A 19,499-nucleotide genomic window follows, 5' to 3' on the forward strand; every position below is an offset into this window, starting at 1 on the left:
ATGCAGGTGTTGACCAAAGACTGAAGGTATAATTAAACATTAGATGTGTTTCTTATGGTAATATCATTCAAATTCTGTTAGATTTGATTCAGATGTATGATATTTGATATGCTCAATATTTAACATTATTGAACCAAACAAAGTCTTTTATGAGTTTAGGCATGATGTCATGTAATTCAGGCAGAGATGAATGCAAGTGCAGATATTTTATTTAAGTGCAATTATTAATCACATCGATTAGGAAAACACAAGAAACCCTGTCCCGATCATGGAAACGAAGACCATGAAATACAAAGATAAACATGAGACAAAGAGGGCAGTGAAAGGTGAGGCTATATACAAGTGGAAAGTAATTAACTGTGAATGTGTGAATCAGGTGTGCAGACTATCACATGACAAGGTTGAGGTGCAGAAGCTAAAGGGAAATGTAGTCTATTTCCATAATCTAGACCCATCATTAATCTATTTTATCTTAATTCAATTAGTTTCATAGCTCCAGCTGAAAAAAAACCCCACTGAAACATGTCTTGGATTGAAAAATTGTGCAAATATTATTTCTGGACAAACAAATTGCCTGTTATAAAAATAGGCCAAACGAGTGTATACACACACACACACACACACACACACACACACACACACACACACACACACACACACACACACACACACACACACACACATACACACATGCGTACTCAAAGGGCACAACAAAATGCCAGTGTCTTGAGAGCCTTTTCAACCTTATAAACCCAGTTTTACCATAAGGAAATCGAGCCTCATTTATCCTGCTTTAATTCCTGTCCTCCACTCTTCACTTCTACCCTACAGGGACACACGCTTCTGTAAGCAGGAGGCTCTATGAAGTGTGCTTCCTCAGATATGTTTTAATAGATGCCCCTATATATATATATATATATATATATATATATATATATATATATATATATATATATATATATATATCTGCTGAGAGTTGGACAAGGGATTTACCTCTGGGGCTGACGATATCAAAGAGTTAGGTCGTGCTGCCAACCTTAACCATAGAGCCACCAAGAAAACGGTGCGGGCAGTCAGTCGCTCCGTGTCAGCCTTAGTAGCCACAGAGAGGCATCTGTGACTTACCTTGTCAGAAATTCCTGACATAGGTTTTTCTGCTGAATGGCCCGATAGCTACTTCGGGCCTGTTTGGCAACGTGGTAGGCCTGGTAGGCGTGGTAGGTGCGGTAGTCGACAGGTTCCAGGAGTACTTCCCCTGTCGCTCTCACGGGGCTGCCCAGCAGGCACAGAAGGCCAGAAACAGAGACCACCCGGACCCTGCTAAATCCAAGGGGTCGGCCAACCTGAGGGTGGTCCTCTTCGCGAACAAATGGGCAGTGGTGCAGCGGCCCTGACAATCAGAGTGCCCTGCTTCGGGGAGGTCGGTTTACACTTGTGGTAGCCATACCTCCTCAACACCACCAGGAGGCCAGACTGTTAGTTCTTCACAGAGCGCAGTCCCCCTCCGCTGGGTGGCTCCTTCTGTCCCCACCCGGGCCTGCTTGGGAAGCATTAACAGCTGCAGGTGATCTCCCCAGCTGTTTTGAAAGGGTCAGAAGCCAGCCTCCAGTGGCTACCCAATCAGACTTCCAGGCAGAGGGGGAGGCCAGGCTGTTAGCTCTGCCACAAGAGTGCTTGAGAGTGCAGCCTCCTCTCCGACAGGCTCCCTCCATTCTCGCCCGAAAGATTGCTGTGGATCGAGGAGACCGCTGCCTCTCAGGAGGCCCCAATGGCTGCAGGGCACTGCTCCAGCCGCTCTGGGAGGATCAGAGACCAGCCTTGAGAGGCTGGTTCCCCTAAGAGATTTCCTGGCAGCTTGAAGGCCTGCCAGACGTATCTCGGTGGGTCCTGTGCACAATAGAGAAGGGCTACTCAATTCAGTTCGGGTCCCCTCTGCCCCGGTTCAACGGGTTGTGTCCTACCAGGGTGGGACACAAGCGGGCTCTGGTCATGGAACAGGAAGATTACACCCTCCTAAGGAAAGGGGGTGTTCCATCGAGGTGGTTCCTCCCTTGGTCAGAGAGTCAGGCTACTACAGCCAGTACTTATTACTTACAGCCTAGCACTCTCACCCCGCACCTTCACCAAGTGCATGACTTATGCTACGGCTTTAGGGCATCCGCATTCTAAACTATATCGACGGTTGGTTGGTATTAGTTTGATCGGAGCTTCAGGCGATCTGGCATCGAGAGTCGTTCTTGCCCACATGAAGGAATTGGGGTTAAGACTAATTGTCTCCTGCCCGAATCGAAGTCATCCTTACTGCAGTCAAGAGAGTAGGCCAGTCACTGACTGTGAGGCAGTTCCAGAGGCTGCTTGGTCTCATTGCAGCAGCAGCCAGTGTGATCCCACCTGGCCTCCTCCATTTGAGACCCCTCCAGTGGTGGCTCAGAGGCAGAGGATTCTCCCGAAAGGGCAATCAGTTCCGTGTTATCAAGGTCTTGCGGCGAGCACTGCGGGCCTTAGAAGTATGGAGAGAACCTACTTCCCTGGTCTCAAGGCCCTGTCCTGTCCATTGAAACACTTCCACCAAGACCTAAGAGGTCGCCACGTGATGGTCCAACATGTCGGTGGTCTCATACATCAACTGCCAGGGGGGTCTCCGGTCTCGCCCCCTGTACAGGCTGGCACGGCAGATCCCTCTATTTTCCCAGAGAAAACTCCTCTCATTAAGATCAGTTCACATCCGGGGCTGATTAAACTGTAGAGCAGACGCTCTTTCGAAGGCAAGGGCCATGGCCTGGGGAATGGAGCCTCCACCCCGAGGTGGTGGAGCAGATATGGCAGAGATATTACAGAGCCCAGGTGGATCTGTTTGCGACTAGGAAGACTTCGCTCTGTCCCCTCTGGTTCTCTCTCTCTCACCATGGTGCAGATGTGGCCGAGGCTACTCCCCTGGTTCTGGTCCTAAGGTGCCCGCGGCTCCCTCGCAAACTGTCGTTTTGCAGGCATTCTGCCCTCCTCCTTTCCTAGCCCCTAGCACTGGACACATGCCTTATTGTCCTATTATTTCTAGTGAAACTAAAGTTATTATGTACTATACTTGAGATATATCTGGACATATAATTTTCTTTAAACTCTTAGAAAAATCTATTTTAGTTTCTTTTATTATTTATGTTCAAACCCTATCATATACTATTAGTTTATGTATTGTCATCCATTGTAATTATTGGCTATTGTGTAAACAGATTTGTGTATCACTTTATCTATTATTGTCTTTATATCCACATCTATAACTAAAATAGGAATATAAATATAAAATCACTAAAAATATAACATCCTGTGCAAAAAAATTAAGAAAAAAACCCATAAACATGAATTCATGAATCTCTCAGACAGAATTGGGCAGAAAAAAACATGATTTATCATTATGTATCTGTTATTTATTATTTTTCTATATATTATAAATAAATCTGCTGTGATTTGTGACATGCTCCAAGCAGAGACGCATGTGAATCTCACCAGCTCGATGAGAAACGTTCCTGCTCCGAATTCATTTTCAAAAAAAAAAAAAAAAAAAAAAAACGCAGCTGCTGAAAAATGGGACTACACACGGGGACTCTAAATGGTGGCCATCAATAAACATGGGCGCTTTGCTTTGCATTCATCTCTCTCGCTTAATTTGTTTCTTAGACGCACACGGGTCCCCCGGCTGCTGACCTTTCAGAGAGAGACTCCTGAACCAGCAGATAGAGCTGGAGCGCTTTCGGCTGAGAGGTCATTTATTTATGAAGAGCACAGCCACTAAAGGAGTGGATGGACAGAAAGGGAGAGAGAGAGAGAGAGAGAGAGAGAGAGAGAGAGAGAGAGAGAGAGAGAGAGAAAGAGCACTAAGGAAATGTCAGAGCACATTTAAACCAGAGGGGCTCTCCATCTCTCCTATACAAACACACAGACATACACAGATACACAGACACACACAGATACACACAGACACACACAGACACACACAGACACAAACACACACACAAACACACACACACACACACACACACACACACACACACACACACACACACACACACACACACAGATTTGAAGCAGTAGAACCACATTACACACTGTTAATATATGCTAAACATCTGTTCTAACTAAACTGCATCAACCAGTCAGGATGTACATGATCAGTCTCTTTACTAAGCTTCATCTGAGTCAGCTGAGAACAAAACATGTGAAGACGTGTTTCTCTGTCCTGCAAATGTTTTCATATCTGATACAGGCAGGTAGAGGTCAAAAGCAAGAGACAGTGGGAAATAAAAAACTAGGACCTAGGAGAACTAGGGGGGAAGCAGAGGAACAGCTTGCAACCTCAATATGCAATCACACAGACAAATACCAGGATATAACATACACTGACTAATGGCACAAAATACAACTAATAACAAGGGACAGGTACAAAAAACAAACACTAAACACTTTGTGCGGCGGGTGCATGTGCAGGGGAAAAAAGTCCACGTTCTCCATATGCTCTCCACACTGCTGAATACTATTTACTAAATATAAAATTAATATATCTTCAACATGATCCTGACCTATATTTATTGACTAAATTCATAAAAATAAAATAAATTCCTGAAACACTTTAGCCTCCATTCGTTGGCCCCTGCACAGGACCCCTGCACAGAAAGTGGCCCGAAGTAATTATTTTTCAACACTTGCGTTTGGAACGTGGCTGCAAATAGCTGTCACAGGCATTCTCAATTCAAAGCCCCCTGTGCAGGCTTCATCACTTCAGACTGGCCCACTCTGTGGAAAAGGCAGGAAGTAGAAAACCGACAGCAGGAAACAAAAAGAACAATTAACCATAGAGATTAGACAACTTCACTCTCATTCCAGCCGTATACAGTAAGTGTAATAGAAGGAAATAGCAGGTTCTGATGCCACATTATAAAAGAGACAAGTGAAGTGAAATGCACCTGACAATGTGTAGCACAAAATGAAAATAAAAAGTGACAGTGCACAATGCACAACACTGTACAGGATAATAAATGGAAGATGAAATTCTTACTCTGCATTCCTTCCAGTCACCATCAGTACTGTATAGAAAGTGATATATAAAATATATAATTAGGAAAGACACTGTAGTATGGAGTATGATATACAGTAGTCCTGAAGTATTACTACTGATGTATCTCTCCTCAGCCTTTTCTAACCAGCGGAATATCCGATGCGTCATCTATATAGGGACTTCATATTAAATGAATTTTGATGCTGCTTTCTCTATCCACTCCACACATTAACCTAGTATTGCAGTACCTCTGGGAATTCTGGGATAACTCTGGGATGAATAAAGTGTTAGTAGTAATTATTGCAGCAATACACTGACACTCTACTCAGAGGACTTGTGCTTTTAAGGAAATGCTCTCATTATTTACAATATCTTTCTTTCTTTCTTTCTTTCTTACTCCTCTCTTAGGAGTAAAGCATTGCAGTATGACACTGACACTATCAAGAATTGTGCATTTATGAATTGTGCATCTATGTATCTATGTATCTATCTATCTATCTATCTATCTATCTATCTATCTATCTATCTATCTATCTATCTATCTATCTATCTATCTATCTATTGTTACAAATAATCATTGCAGCATAATTCTGACACTCTACTCAGAAGACTTTTGCATTTAAGGACATACTTTTCTCTCTCTCTCTCTCTCTCTCTCTCTCTCTCTCTCTCTCTCTCTCTCTCTCTCTCTCTCTCTCTCTCTCTCTCTCTATATATATATATATATATATATATATATATATATATATATATATATATATATATATATATACATATTCAGTCATCCATCTATTCAGAGTAATGATATCCATTCCAAGTACAAATGTGAGGCATGTAGTTTGAAGTGTAATTAGACAGTGGCAGGGTCTCATCCCTTCACTTTTCCTAGTAAAGTGGTCACCCTGATTGTTCCAAGTCTTCAAGTAAGATTTAATCATAAAATTGTATCAGCTCTATGCAGCAGCTGACGTTATCCTCTTGTCAGGAAAACATCCTAAATGTGAATAAAGTGGACCACATGCCCAGGAGCTGTCACATACCGTCAAGTCCTTCCCAAACAATCTCAACACCCTCTCTGACGAAGTGGCGAATGAGAGGGGTGAGAAAACACACCCTGCTCCCAGCGTGCAAAAATGCTTCGTGCAGTTAAAAATGACAGCGCAGCGACGTGCGAGTCTGTGTCCCGCAGTGTGAAATGACCATGACCCCTTTTTAAAGGGCAGGAAGTAATTAGCCTATATAACCTGCCTTTTCTCCAACAAGGCAAAATGCCTTTACATGACATTACAGTATTCTTGAAGTAAATGTCATGCTGGAGCAATGGTGAATAAATAAAATCCCATTCATTCATTAAAAAAAAAGAGAGATCTGCAGTGGTTTACAAGCTAGGAAGGGCCCATAAAGTGTAATTGTGATATTATATATTTCTTTCTGCCACATTTTCTATATGCAGTATTTACAGGACTATGTGTAGCAGTCATATACATCTTCTAAACTTTTTTAATATCACTGATTACTCCAGTAAAACTGTATATAGGTACATGCACTATTATGTTTACCCTTCTGTTTATCACAATTTATCTGCACAGCTCTTATTCGAAATAAAGGTAGCGTTTACAGTGTGATAAAACACCACACCTAAAGCCATTTAGGACAAAACCTATATAAACATTTAATCAAGATTTTTTTCTCACTACTGACAACTCGTCAAGTGACTTGATCAATGAGCTGACGATTTTATAGCTGAAGGAATTATTAGCACTGCAAAGTAGGCCGGCAAATTTTGAAGCTGAATTAGAAGCAATTTGGCTACTAGTGAGATCATGGGCTCTAGAGATGATGGTATGTTTTTTTCCCCCAGACTAGAAAACATTATCTGTGTTTTTCCGGTTCCATGAAAATGATTCCAGCCGAACGCTAGTAGGTTGAAGTGTATTGATTTGACGAAGATAGAACAGCACTGGGGGTTTAACAGTGATGCACTGCACTGATTTATTTTATACCCAGACCTTATCCTCTTCCATAATTTTATTTTTTCAATGAAAAGGCAGCTTGTGATAAAATGGTTGTGTATGTCATGTAGCGCTGTGTGGATATCAATACTGAGATGGGGGTTCTGCAAGTCTCCTCGTACTTGGGGCATGGTTTCACATGAGGAGGAGTAATCTTGCTCCTGTTCAGACTGCTTGTACTTGTTGCTGTAACACTGGTGGCTGAGGAAATGTGTGTTAACATTGCCTTTAGTGGATTTTCGTGTGCTATAACAATCAGTTTAATCTTAAATCTACTGATGTGTGAATAAGGAAATGATCCAACAACGTTTGTATTTCTAGTTGTATGTGTAGACATAAAACACATGTAGCATAAGATGCTTATTTTAGGCATTTCTACCACGTTCTTGTCAGTGTATATAGATTTACTGCCCAGCCTTTTATTCTAAAGTCCATTTACCTTGATTATACCTAAACATTCTTTCTTGATATAATGCCAGCTGCTGCACAGCAGTGCCCTCTGGTTGTGTCCAGTTTCTAAATGGTAGTCAATGAGTAATTCATGTTTTGCACAAAGAAGACAACCAGACTACCATAAACTACAGTATATAGATTTTCCACACCTGCAGGTAATGCACATTTCCTCCATCAATTTAAACAAAGTATTTGTACAGTAACGTAACCCCGTGATCAATAGTTTTAGCAAATCTGGCTGCCTAGACCTTATATCTCTGTGAATCTCATCGTATCGAGAGAATATAGAAATCTGTAAAGATCATTTCCATATTTGAAAATCTTTCCTATAAGTTACTGAGAGCTGTCAGTATTAGGGGCAGAAAAAAAATCTGCCTGTTAAAGTATTCCTCCACTGCTCTTCTTCTTCTTCTTCTTCTTCTTCTTCTTCTTCTTCTTTTTCGGCTGCTCCCATTAGGGGTCGCATCATCCGTCTCCATCCCCCGTCATCCGTCTCCATCCCCCCGTCCTCTACATCTGCCTCTGTCACACCAACTACCTGCATGTCTTCCCTCACCACATCCATGAACCTCCTGCTTGGCCTTGCTCTTTTCCTCCTTCCTGGTAACTCCATCCTCAGCATTCTCCTACCGATATACCCCATGTCCCTCCTCTGCACATGTCCAAACCATCTCAATCTCGCCTCCCTCACCTTGTCTCCAAAACGTCCTACATGAACTGTCCCTCTAATAAACTCATTTCTAATCCTGTCCATCCTCGTCATTCCCAACAAAAACCTCAACATCTTCAGCTCTGCTACCTCCAGCTCCACCTCCTGTCTTTTACTCAATGTCACTGTCTCTAAACCATACAGCATCGCAGGTCTCACCACAGTCCTATAAACTTTCCCTTTCACTCTTGCAGATACTCTTCTATCACTAATCACTCCTGTCACTCTTCTCCACCCACTCCACCCTGCCTGCACTCTTTTCTTCACTTCTCTAACACACTCTTCATTACTTTGCACTGTTGACCCCAGGTACCTGAACCCCTCCACCTTCTCCACCTCTTCTCCCTGCAACCGCACCACTCCACTGCCCTCCCTCTTATTTACACACATGTACTCTGTCTTACTCCTCCTGACTTTCAAAGTGTTCCTCCGCTGACTGAGTTTAATCTCTTTCTCCATAGAAACACTCTTTAAAGGGGTCTAAAAGGGAAAATCTGTCTAATCTTGGAAATCAGTTACATGCTGGTGAACATCTTTTTTTTTTCATCAAGACCATCAGGGGTATCAGCTGTGGTGTCATGAACTTTAATATAAACATCATTTTGGTGACTGCTGTGTGATAAAATAGAGTGTAGAGATGAATTTTAGATTTCACCCTTTTGTCAATTTATTTGTCTACGAATTCAAACCTAATCAAACGAGCAACATTTTACGGTAATAAAACACGGATGTCATGTATGTGTACGTGCATGTGACGTGTGTGATTCGACTTCAGCGGTTCACCTCCCAGCTGCAAACACAATAACTTGTAAAGGAATATTCCACTACATGAAAGGTGGTGGAGGAGGGGGAGTGTTGCTCTGACACTGCTGAACAGCAATATGAATTGTTTCAGAGTTTTACAGGTTTTCTCAGTTGCTTGGAGCATTTCTCAAATCATCCTTAATATTTGCAATCCAGGAAGTGCATTTCCCAAAACAATTTGTACAAACAACACAACACATTGGATTTCTTGCAAAAGCCTGTACTTTTCTCATCTCTCAAAAAGTATTCGTGTCAATGAACATGTCATTCCCATCAGAATGAAAAGTCCCTTTGTCATTATTCACAAACAAAATCATCAAAATGTTTAATTATGTTGTCAGTTTGATGGTGCACAATTTTTTTATATAAACTATTACAATAACATTACAAGGATTACAATGACTGAAAATGAACAAAATTCGACTTCCATGAATTTCAGCAGCACAAATTTGTATATTTGATTTAATATTTGATTTATATTGATTGCTAGAAACCGGACAGGAGTCACACTTTTACTTTACTGTACTAGTGTTCATTTGTTTCTTAGTTGTCCATTCATTTTCAGAATCTATAATTCTGTGTTTTGCTCTGTCTGTGTTCACTCTCAAAATAGACTTTTCTCAAGATTTACCTTTAACCTGTTTTAGAAAACTAGTTGATTATTGGTTGATCTGATGCCATACACTCTCCTTTATTAGTGACAATCAAGATTCATCTGCACTATTCATCAATTCAAGTCACATTTACAAAAAAAAAGGTTTAATATAAATTTTAGATGACAACTGGTTTAACCATTTTGCATTCAGTGACTTATGCAATGAACTGATGCCGAGATGTTTTGGGGGTTAATCTATTTAGATGAAACCAGTATAATATATTTTGATCAACATGAACATAAACAACTGATAATGTAGGAAACAGCAGACACTTGTACACAATCGATAAAATAATCGTACAAAATTCGCAATTTGATCAAAGCAACAAGAAATGTTTTTATAATTAGCACAAATGACTATGACACAAATGATGTGGAGGTTGAACAAGTAGTTTTGAGAATTTCATTTCTGATCTGAGAAACGCTCCAAAGCAACTGAGAAAAACTGTAACACTTATTTTCACCATATACTATTTAGCAGTGAGAATATAATTATTAAATATAAATTACATTTGGAGGGGGGTCTTGACTTCTTGTGGGCAAAGGCAGTTGCCTATATGTACCTGGTGCTAAGTTCAAGCCTGCAGCTAAGTTAGACAGTTATATATATTAGCTGTCCTGTCACACCAATCAGCCATACATTAAAAACACCTTTGTAGCTGTAGGTCATCAATGGACTCCAGGAGACCTGTGAAAGTGTGCTGTGGTATCCAGCATCTAAAGATCAGCAGAACCTTTAAGTCTTGTAAGTTGCAAAGTGATCTTTTATGAATCCAATTTGTTTGTCCAGCACATCCCACAGATGCTCAATTGGATTGAGATCTGATAAATTTGGAAGCCAAGCCAGCATTTCTTTTTTGTGTTCCTCAAACCATTATCTTGCTGAATGAGGTCATTATGGAACACCGTTGTGAGGGAAGAATTAAATGTGGTGTGTTTAGTTGGGTATTTTTCCACATGATTTCCAACAGAAGATTTCCCAAAGCTTCACAATGCTTTCAGGCCTGCTTTGTTCTCATAGAGCATAATACTGCTGTCGATGCCACAGGTAATTGATACCAATATACCTGGCTTTCCATGTAAGTCATCAGCTTTGGCCATTGCTCCATAGTCCAGATTTGCAGGTCATATGACCATTGTAGGAGCTTTTGGGGGTGAAAGTGGTCAGCATGGCACAGTGTGTTTTACCTCCTTGTATTATAAACGGCTTTGACTTTTTTGGCAATTTGTTCGACAGTAGCTCTTCTGTAGGATCAGGTGGTCTGGCCTTCTCTTCCCATTAGCATTAATGAACCTTGGACACCCATGACCCTTGGTTCACCTATTGTCTTACCTTCATCCACTTTTCTGGGTAGTAACCACCGCATACACTCATCAGACCCGCCATTTTAAGGATGCTCTGACCCACTCATCAAGCCTTCACAATTGGCCCTTGTCAGAGCGGCTGAGATCCTTATGCTTTCCCATTGTTATTGATGTTTCATTGTTCCTGATGTTGTGGCTGTTCTGTGGCTATAGTATGTAAATGTAATCGTGAACAGGTGTGCATCAATAGAACTATATGAATAGAACTTCATAAATGAGTGTTGTGCAGAGGATTATAGTCTATGTCAGCCATTTTTGGGGAGTCTGGGAAGTGGAGTCTCCGGAGTATTTAAGAATTTGTGTGACACAAGCCACGTTTAAATGTACAATTTCTTCTCATTCACCAATTAAAAGATTTGGTGGACTGTTTACATGAGACGTTATCTAATCCGATATGTTGTTTACTTGTGCCGGCGCATGCATGTGACATGCGCACATTAGCCTATTTCCAGTTTGCCATCTTTTATTTCTGTCAACATGTAAAGTGTTGCTCTTAATCAAGCAACAGGATGAATTTGAAGGAATGCTACTGCTGGAAGGTCTGAGGAAAAGACGAGCGCAGGAAGCTGAACTTTTTGGTGGCTGTGCGTCTCTAAGTAGCATCTCGATACCACCGTTCTCTCCTCCAAAATGCAAAAGCGTGTGGATGAAGGAGCAGAAGTTTGTGAATGAAGGAGCAGAAGCGTGTGGATGAAGGAGCAGAAGCGTGTGGATGAAGGAGCAGAAGCGTGTGAATGAAGGAGCAGAAGCGTGTGGATGAAGGAGCAGAAGCGTGTGGATGAAGGTCAAGTCAAGTCAAGTCAAGTTTTTCTTTAGCGAGAACATTAGACATTGTCTCAAAGCAGCTTTACAGAAATCAACAGTCCAGGTGAATGGTGTGCATTTATCCCTGATGAGCAGCCATGGTGACTGTGGCAAGGAAAAACTCTCCTTTAGATGACATAAGGAAGAAACCCTGAGGGAACCAGACTTAAAAGGGGAACCATCCTCATTTGGGTGACATCAAGAGTTTGATCATAAATATTTCAACAATACAGAACACTGGAGAGTGAGACTAACATAAGCACTGGAGTATAAGATTATAAGTAATGTTCTTTCTACAGTCTTATACAGTCTTTATGGTTATAAAAATCGGAGCTACTGAGCTCAACATTTATGATCATCACAGATCCAGCACCAGCTTCTACCGGCCAGAGCCTTTTAACACTCCAGGAGTTCCAATGTTAAAACTCCACACATGTAGTGGGATCCAATTGGCACTGGTACGTCCCTAGATGGTAGGGGATGTTTGCTAGTTCAGCATCTACTTCTTCAAAGGTCCATAATGTTCATGAGGTGGGACGCGACTGGAGCTGGCCAAACCTCAGGATGATTTGGGATGGGAAGAGGAAGAGAAGCAGTGGAGAGAAATTAGCGTAGCTGCTGTTCATGATATTAACAGCACAAGTTGTGCATGTGTTTAGATGTATTGGAGCACAAGGTTATGATGTGAGACGTATGTTATATGTAGGCTTTGCTAAAAAGATACGTTTTTAATCTACACTTAAACTGGGAGAGTGTGTCTGAGCCTCGAACACTGTCAGGAAGACTGTTCCAAAGTTTAGGAGCTAAATGGACTTAACACTTAACACACACTCATCACTCATCTCAATCCATTCCACCATCATCTATTTATTATTATTTATATTTGACTACTACACTGTTTAACTGCTGTTTTTTTGCACCTTTCACTGTATTACTGTTTACATGCCGTCTTTTGCACCTTCGATTACTATATTGTTTACATGCTTTTTTGCACCTTCGACTTTGTTATATTATACTACACTGTTTACATGCTGTCTTCTGTACATCTTGACTGCTGCTGTATTTCTGCACTACACTGTGTTCTTATATTCACTCCCGGGTATAGTTTTTACAGCTCACAGTACTGTATAACCAAGTATACAGTAGGTTTACTGGTCGGCGCTATCTTGTGTCTTGTCTTGAGTTGTCTGTCTGTACTGTTTTTTGTCTGCATTGTTTGCACCAGGTTGCACTCGATGCACTTTATGTAGCTTGTGTTGTGTTATAGCTTTATGTTATTGTTTAGTGTAGCACCAGGGTTCCGGAGGAACGTTGTCTCGTTTTTACTGTGTACTGTGTACCACTGGGTATAGTAGAAATGACAATAAAAGCCTCTTGACTTGACTAAATGTGAGAATGATCTACCGCCTTTAGTGGACTTTGCTATTCTAGGAACTACTAGAAGTCCGTAGTAAGGACTGGTGGGAGCGGGTTGTATTGCTGGAATTTAGTGACCTGGAATGGAAATTAAACTTTCGCATGAGTCGCCGGTCATTTACACTTATGTGTGGACTGGTAGAGGGATTTAGTGCCCCAGCTGCAGAACACCGTCCAAAATCCAATTCCCCTAATTATGCGGGAAGCTGTGCGGTGTTCACAAGAGCACAGTAAAAAGGATCTTCAGCAAGTAATCGATTTAAAGTGTTTACATGGCAGAATTTTTATTTTGTTTGGTTTATAGAACAGTTTATCCCACCCCTCTTGAACCGATTACAATTTCATTCGATTTGGGCATTTTTATTCCGATTGAGATGTTTATATGAAACATTTTCATTCGGATATTGAAACCGATTACAGTGCTCCATGTAAACGCCCCTACAGTGACAAAAGCCAATCACCAATGTCAGCAAGCTGATGTATGCAGAACAGAGCAGACTTTGATAAAAAAAGAATGATTGTATAATGAAATGTTTTTTATTTCAATTGCAGAAAAAAAAAATGACAGCAACCGATCTTGCAACAAAAGAAACTATTTATTTGGAATATGCATTACCAGTACAAATTAAGAGACCAGAAAACCTACACCTTGTTAGTTTTTTTTTCCTTCACAAAAACAAGTTGGAATTGAAAAGACAATAATTTGCTGTTCCGTTTTTATTCCTTATTATACATATGCAGAGATCTTAAAAGTTAAAACTCGGCAAGAGAAAGTCTCCGCGCTTTATATAGATATATATTTATTTATTTATTAAAAAAAAAAAGAGAAAAAAACAGATAACAAAAAAAACATTCAAAAACACTGCAGGACTTTTTTTAAAGAACAAAAGACATGCAACAAAGTAAACATTTGATGTTTTACAAATTGCTTCATATGCAAAAAACTAAAAGCATCATTACATGAAGCTTTTAACAATATGCTAAAATTGGGCAGGTGACAACAGATATGTATGTGTATGTGTGTGTGTATGTGTGTGTGTGTCTGAGTGAGTATTTAGGGTTAATATGTCACTCTTCAACCCAGATTTGACCAACTGTGTTTGTGTGTGGCTGGATGGAGTTTAGCACTTTTTGATTTGCTCTAACACACACAGTGATGTAAAAGACGTGTTAAACTCCTATTTTATATAGATCGGCCTCTCCGGGTTACAACAAATCAGCATTGATGTTTATTATTGAATGTTATCTAGCTAAGTGTTAGATGGTGCATCTAACTGCATAGTCTACACTAACACGTGCTAGTCTTGAGGATCTACAGGTCACCTACACAGAAGGAGCTGTTTTGGCTAGTTACAGCTGCACTTCTGTAGCCGAACAGGAGTCCAGCATTGTTTGGTGATTTTCCAGTTTGAACGCACACTCATTCGGCTCATTATTTAAAGGAAGCATGGCCAAAAAAATGCCATTTTCCATCCTGGTGCTACTTTTCCTTTAAAACCCCATTTGCAGGTGTGTTTGAAATCAGGAAATCAGCAAACAGTGCTGGACTCTCGACACACGGAAATAAAGGGCCCTCTTTCTTAATGGATGCTCATTATAAAATGTCATGATATAGCTTAGTGATGGATGGTGGATCTAACTAAATAAATTACAGCACTTAATGTGACAAAAAGCTTGGTTGATTTGCTACAAGTAACACGATAATATAATCGATGTGCGTTGCACAACACACTTGATTTGTTTGGTGTGATAAGATTGTTGCCCAGTTATACACTTTATTCTAAACTGACCATCAGCGCTGGCCTTGTCACTTCCCTTCAGGGACTTTTATTTCTATTATGTTGATCAAATCATGAAAGATTTCGTGAAGACGTAGTCTGCCCATCAGAGACCCGATTCACATTTATACGTGTCTTATATTACGACACAAGATGTATCATTTTAAACTGTTTAAAAGAGCAAAATAAGAATTCAAAAAGGTGCACACTACGTACATAGCGCATCCTTGGGCTAATTCACATTAAGCTAAAGCAAGAAAAAAAAAAAGACAAAAAAAAAAAGTTAAATGTCTTGTAACAGACCTGAAGCCGAAAACAAAAGCGCATTAGGCTATTCACAACATGATGACGTAAAAATTATACGCAAATGTTTTCTGCATTTTGTGCCATGTTTTCTTTCGACAAACACTACTGAATTCTGACTGCATTTTTGGTTTTGAATACGAAGCACTGGGGCTTTCGCTAAGAAACAAGCCCAGGTACAGGAGATAATACATAATTTACAATGTGGATGCTGGTTAAAATGGCAATGATAAACAAAATGGGCATGTCTGCTGTTTTTGGTATCAAAGTAATGACGGATATGCGATATGTTGTCACCAAGAAAGACCATAAAACTAAAAGCAAGGCTCAATTGTTGTCATTTGGAGTGGTTCAGTTCTTGGATGAAAAACGTAGAGTAAAATGTACATTATAAAGTGACTTCACAACAGTCACACTTTAAAGTTATTAGAAAATCAGATTAATTATATGCAGCTATGAAGTCCTCTGCTTTTTTGGGGAAAAAATGAAAGATATTTCAGGAGCAAATCACAGACACACGTACTGTATTTTTCGGACTATAAGTCACTCTTGAGAATAAGATGCACCCTCATTATCATTTTATTTTATTTAAGTAGCGGCATTTCTATGTTCTTGTCCTGTTATAGTGATGCTATAGGTTCGACTGGTTTCTCTGCTACGATCTTAATTCTTCTTTCAGGACTGGAAAACATCTGCAATTCATCCTCAACGCTGCCACTACTGTCTGCTATAGCCCCATGAACAGTTTATGTTAGCACCAATCTTATGGTAGTGTACCATACAGTCATATAGAACAGATATCTGTATGAATCTCTATATTTATGTCACAGTTTAACAGTTAATCATAAAACTAACCAAGAATTCTAAGAAAAGACTCTTCTTTCCATCATAATGCTATTCTGCTGCAGTCAGTGCTGATGTTAATGGCTTAAATGTTACTCCATAACCAATATGAAGGCTCATGCAATAACAAAAATCAGAGCACCATCTAGAGGGTTAAAAAACATCTTATAGTCTGTAAAATACAGTAGCTTTATAAAGTTTGCATCATTTCAAATCTTGTCTCAACTTATTACAGAAGTGATTTTGGTTCACAGCAGCATTTGGCTCTTCATTTACTGATTAAATTGTGAATTGTTTTGTTTTTATTATAACATAACTTGGTGAAGCATATTAAATTATTTGCCATCGGGTGATTCACACAGATGTTACAAACTTCTTAATTTGCAAAGGCCTATACTGCATTGTCATTGATGGAGATTATACACGGAAAACAACAAAAAAGCTTTTTTTTTTTCTTTTTTTTTTTTAAAGAAAGGAGGTTTTCAGGACTCAAAGACAAGCGATGTTTGTATAGCCTACTTAAAAATCAATTTTAAGTTATATGATGGAGAAGAGACCGAGATACAAAATATGTCTTTATAATACAGTATGTTCGTATATTACAACATGAAGAATATGATCACGTCAAATGAACATGCAAATCATGAGTGTTAAAATGTAGAAAAATACTTTGGCACTATGGACACAGAAAATGTTCATGGTTTCTTACCATGGTAAAAATGTGAAAAAGATTCCGATATGGAAAAATGGGGCATCATATGCACCATCATTTCTGTTTTAGAAATCAGTTTGTTGTGTGTTTATTGTTTGTTGTTTATGCATTTTTTAAGAGGTAGTGTGATTGTATATATTAACCCCTTCAGATTCCATGTTCATTGTAATGGATATTTTGGAGGGATTTTTTTTTTTCATTCCATCCACTGGCTATAGGAGCTGCATTGGAATACTACTCTCATAAAAACCAAATGCTTGTTTAAACGATTTTGAAAAAAAAATTGAGGATAAAAAATAAATTTGATCTGAAGGGGTTAATACAAATCCAGGGCTTTATTAGAGAATAGTAAGCGCGTGCGTGAGTGTGTGTGTGTGTGTTTGGTGTAAAATCCTGATCAGTCTGAGCAGTAAAACAGACTGATTCACTCCAAAGCATGGCAGAGACCAAGGTTAGTGAGCTAGTGAGTGCATTACTTAAACATAGTGATGAATGACTGAGATTGATGGAAGAAAACGAGAGTCCATGGTTTGTGCAGTAGTGAGGGAACAAGAAGGAGTGAGGTGATGAGGGGATCAGTTGGAGGTGTCAGAGTGAACACTTCCAGGTCCTTCTGTGGGTGAGGTCACTGAGGAGGGGGTAGTAGCATCCTGCCATCCACCATTAGCCTGTGGAAGAAAAAGGACATATACATTAGAGAACCAAAGCTGGAAGCCTGTCTAGGCAAACCAGGCATGTGCTGAAATTTGCTATGCAATATATAGACAGCTAATCATGTTAACATAATGCATAGGTTCTTGCAGATAGAGGTCAATAGTGTCAGCAAATGCTCACATCAAACATTAAAATAAAATTTGATCTTTAACTGTGGCATGGATGGTGGTGCCAAATGGGCTGGTTATGAATATTTAAAAAAGATTATTTTGACCACTGATTTCCTGTAAGATTCTACAGAGATTAGATAGATGATAGATAGATAGATAGATAGATAGATAGATAGATAGATAGATAGATAGATAGATAGATAGATAGATAGATAGATAGATAGAAAATGCTGTGAATATAAAAATATTTTTGTGTTTCTGTGTTTTTACTGTGTTTGCTTTTCCCAGGAAGATGGGAAGCACTGCAGACATGTAATACGGGACAGAGTTAAATGCTTGTCACTTTCACTGACACACACCATAATACTGAGCTGGGATGAAGTGGCCCACCATATAACACTCCAAGAAGAAACAAAGAGGGAAGCGGTGGTGGAAAATTATGACATTTGGAGATTGAAATGAAAACACAATGCGAGGCGCAGAAGCCATTTCTCGTCTTGCAGACAGGCCTGCTAAAGAGCATTTGGGGATATTAATAGCAAAAAGGCTGGAAATGGCAGCCGGCAGCCACTCAGCTCCAAGCCTGTTATTTAGAGTCGAGGCAGTCTGTAATCAAACAAAATGGAGGAGAGCAGAAAAAGATCTTAAAACGTGTTCGGTTACGGTGCCACGTTCCTATTTTCTACTGAAGGCATAATTACTGCTATAAAACGCTACATGAGCCATTATCAACACAGCGAACAAAGAGGGAAATCACTTGTCTGAAAAAAATTCTTCATCTTTAGACTTTAAATCGGCTTTTAGCACAAAGTCACTGCTGTCTATGTGAATTATAGACTCTACTTCCACCTGCATATAAACAACCGTCTAAGAAATTAATGTTTAATAATATAAAACTTGCAAATATGCTTTAATGAATTAAGTAATAAAACATGTATTAACAAATACTTATGTGCACAGCACACAGCACTTCAGTAAAAGTCTAAAAAGTAAATTATTTTTTAATAAAAATTATTTTTATTACATGAGATGATGTTGAGGGCTGTCTGAGAGGCACACACTTAAAAGTATTAAAATGTCTGGTGTCAATCACTTGGTTTAAATTCTACATGTCGGTTAAATAAATGACATTCTGGAATTTCTAAATTAATTGTTGCTGATTAATTGTTATCTAACGTGAAAACATTACATTCCTCCTATTCATTCCTGGAATAAGCAAGGAGTGAAGGAAGTGGAGGGATTGGGATGAAATTTAAATGCATTCATGTTTATCTTCGTTCTCATTAGCATATAACAGAAAGCGGGCCAAGACATGGCAGCACAGCCGTTGACCTTACTCCTCCTCGCCCCCCAACACCCCCCACACACACACCCGCCATTCGCTCTCTTGCGCTGTCAGGGCCATTAGCTCGGCGCGAATGTGATCTGAGCAATGTGCTTGGATTGCTGTCCCAAGTCCGCACTCGGCTCCCCGTGTGTCTGTCTGATCGATTTTCCCCTTTACCACATGGCTTGTCGCTGTGAATTTTGCGACCGCACAGAAACCCCAGCAGCAGCCCCCCACCGAAAGGAAATAAATAATTAAATTATGGAGATGATGTGAGGGACAACAAAGGCAGCAAACACAGACAGCCATGAGCTTAGGTTTAAATTTAGCATTAAGATATAGTATTTTCCTTATTATCTTTATTTAGCCTTCAGGCAGCTATGAGGTCTAGGTGGGGAGAGGATGCTCAGTGCAGGCCACCTTACCTGTTCACAGCTTGCCACACGC

General features: G+C 39.9%; 1 protein-coding gene across 3 annotated transcripts in view; it reads right to left on the reverse strand.

Moving 5' to 3' along the window:
* Nucleotides 1–13,842: 13,842 nt before the first annotated feature.
* The window catches only part of pbx1b (pre-B-cell leukemia homeobox 1b), a 67,598-nt gene continuing 61,941 nt past the window's right edge, over nucleotides 13,843–19,499 (reverse strand). For all 3 annotated transcript variants that reach the window (XM_046847644.1, XM_046847659.1, XM_046847649.1), the window contains one exon: nucleotides 13,843–17,569. In XM_046847644.1, the coding sequence (XP_046703600.1) occupies nucleotides 17,477–17,569 (93 nt within the window). In that variant the 3' untranslated portion in view covers nucleotides 13,843–17,476. The remainder of the gene's footprint in view (nucleotides 17,570–19,499) is intronic.

This window comes from Silurus meridionalis, chromosome 1 (assembly GCF_014805685.1).
Source record: "Silurus meridionalis isolate SWU-2019-XX chromosome 1, ASM1480568v1, whole genome shotgun sequence".
Classification (NCBI taxonomy): domain Eukaryota; kingdom Metazoa; phylum Chordata; class Actinopteri; order Siluriformes; family Siluridae; genus Silurus; species Silurus meridionalis.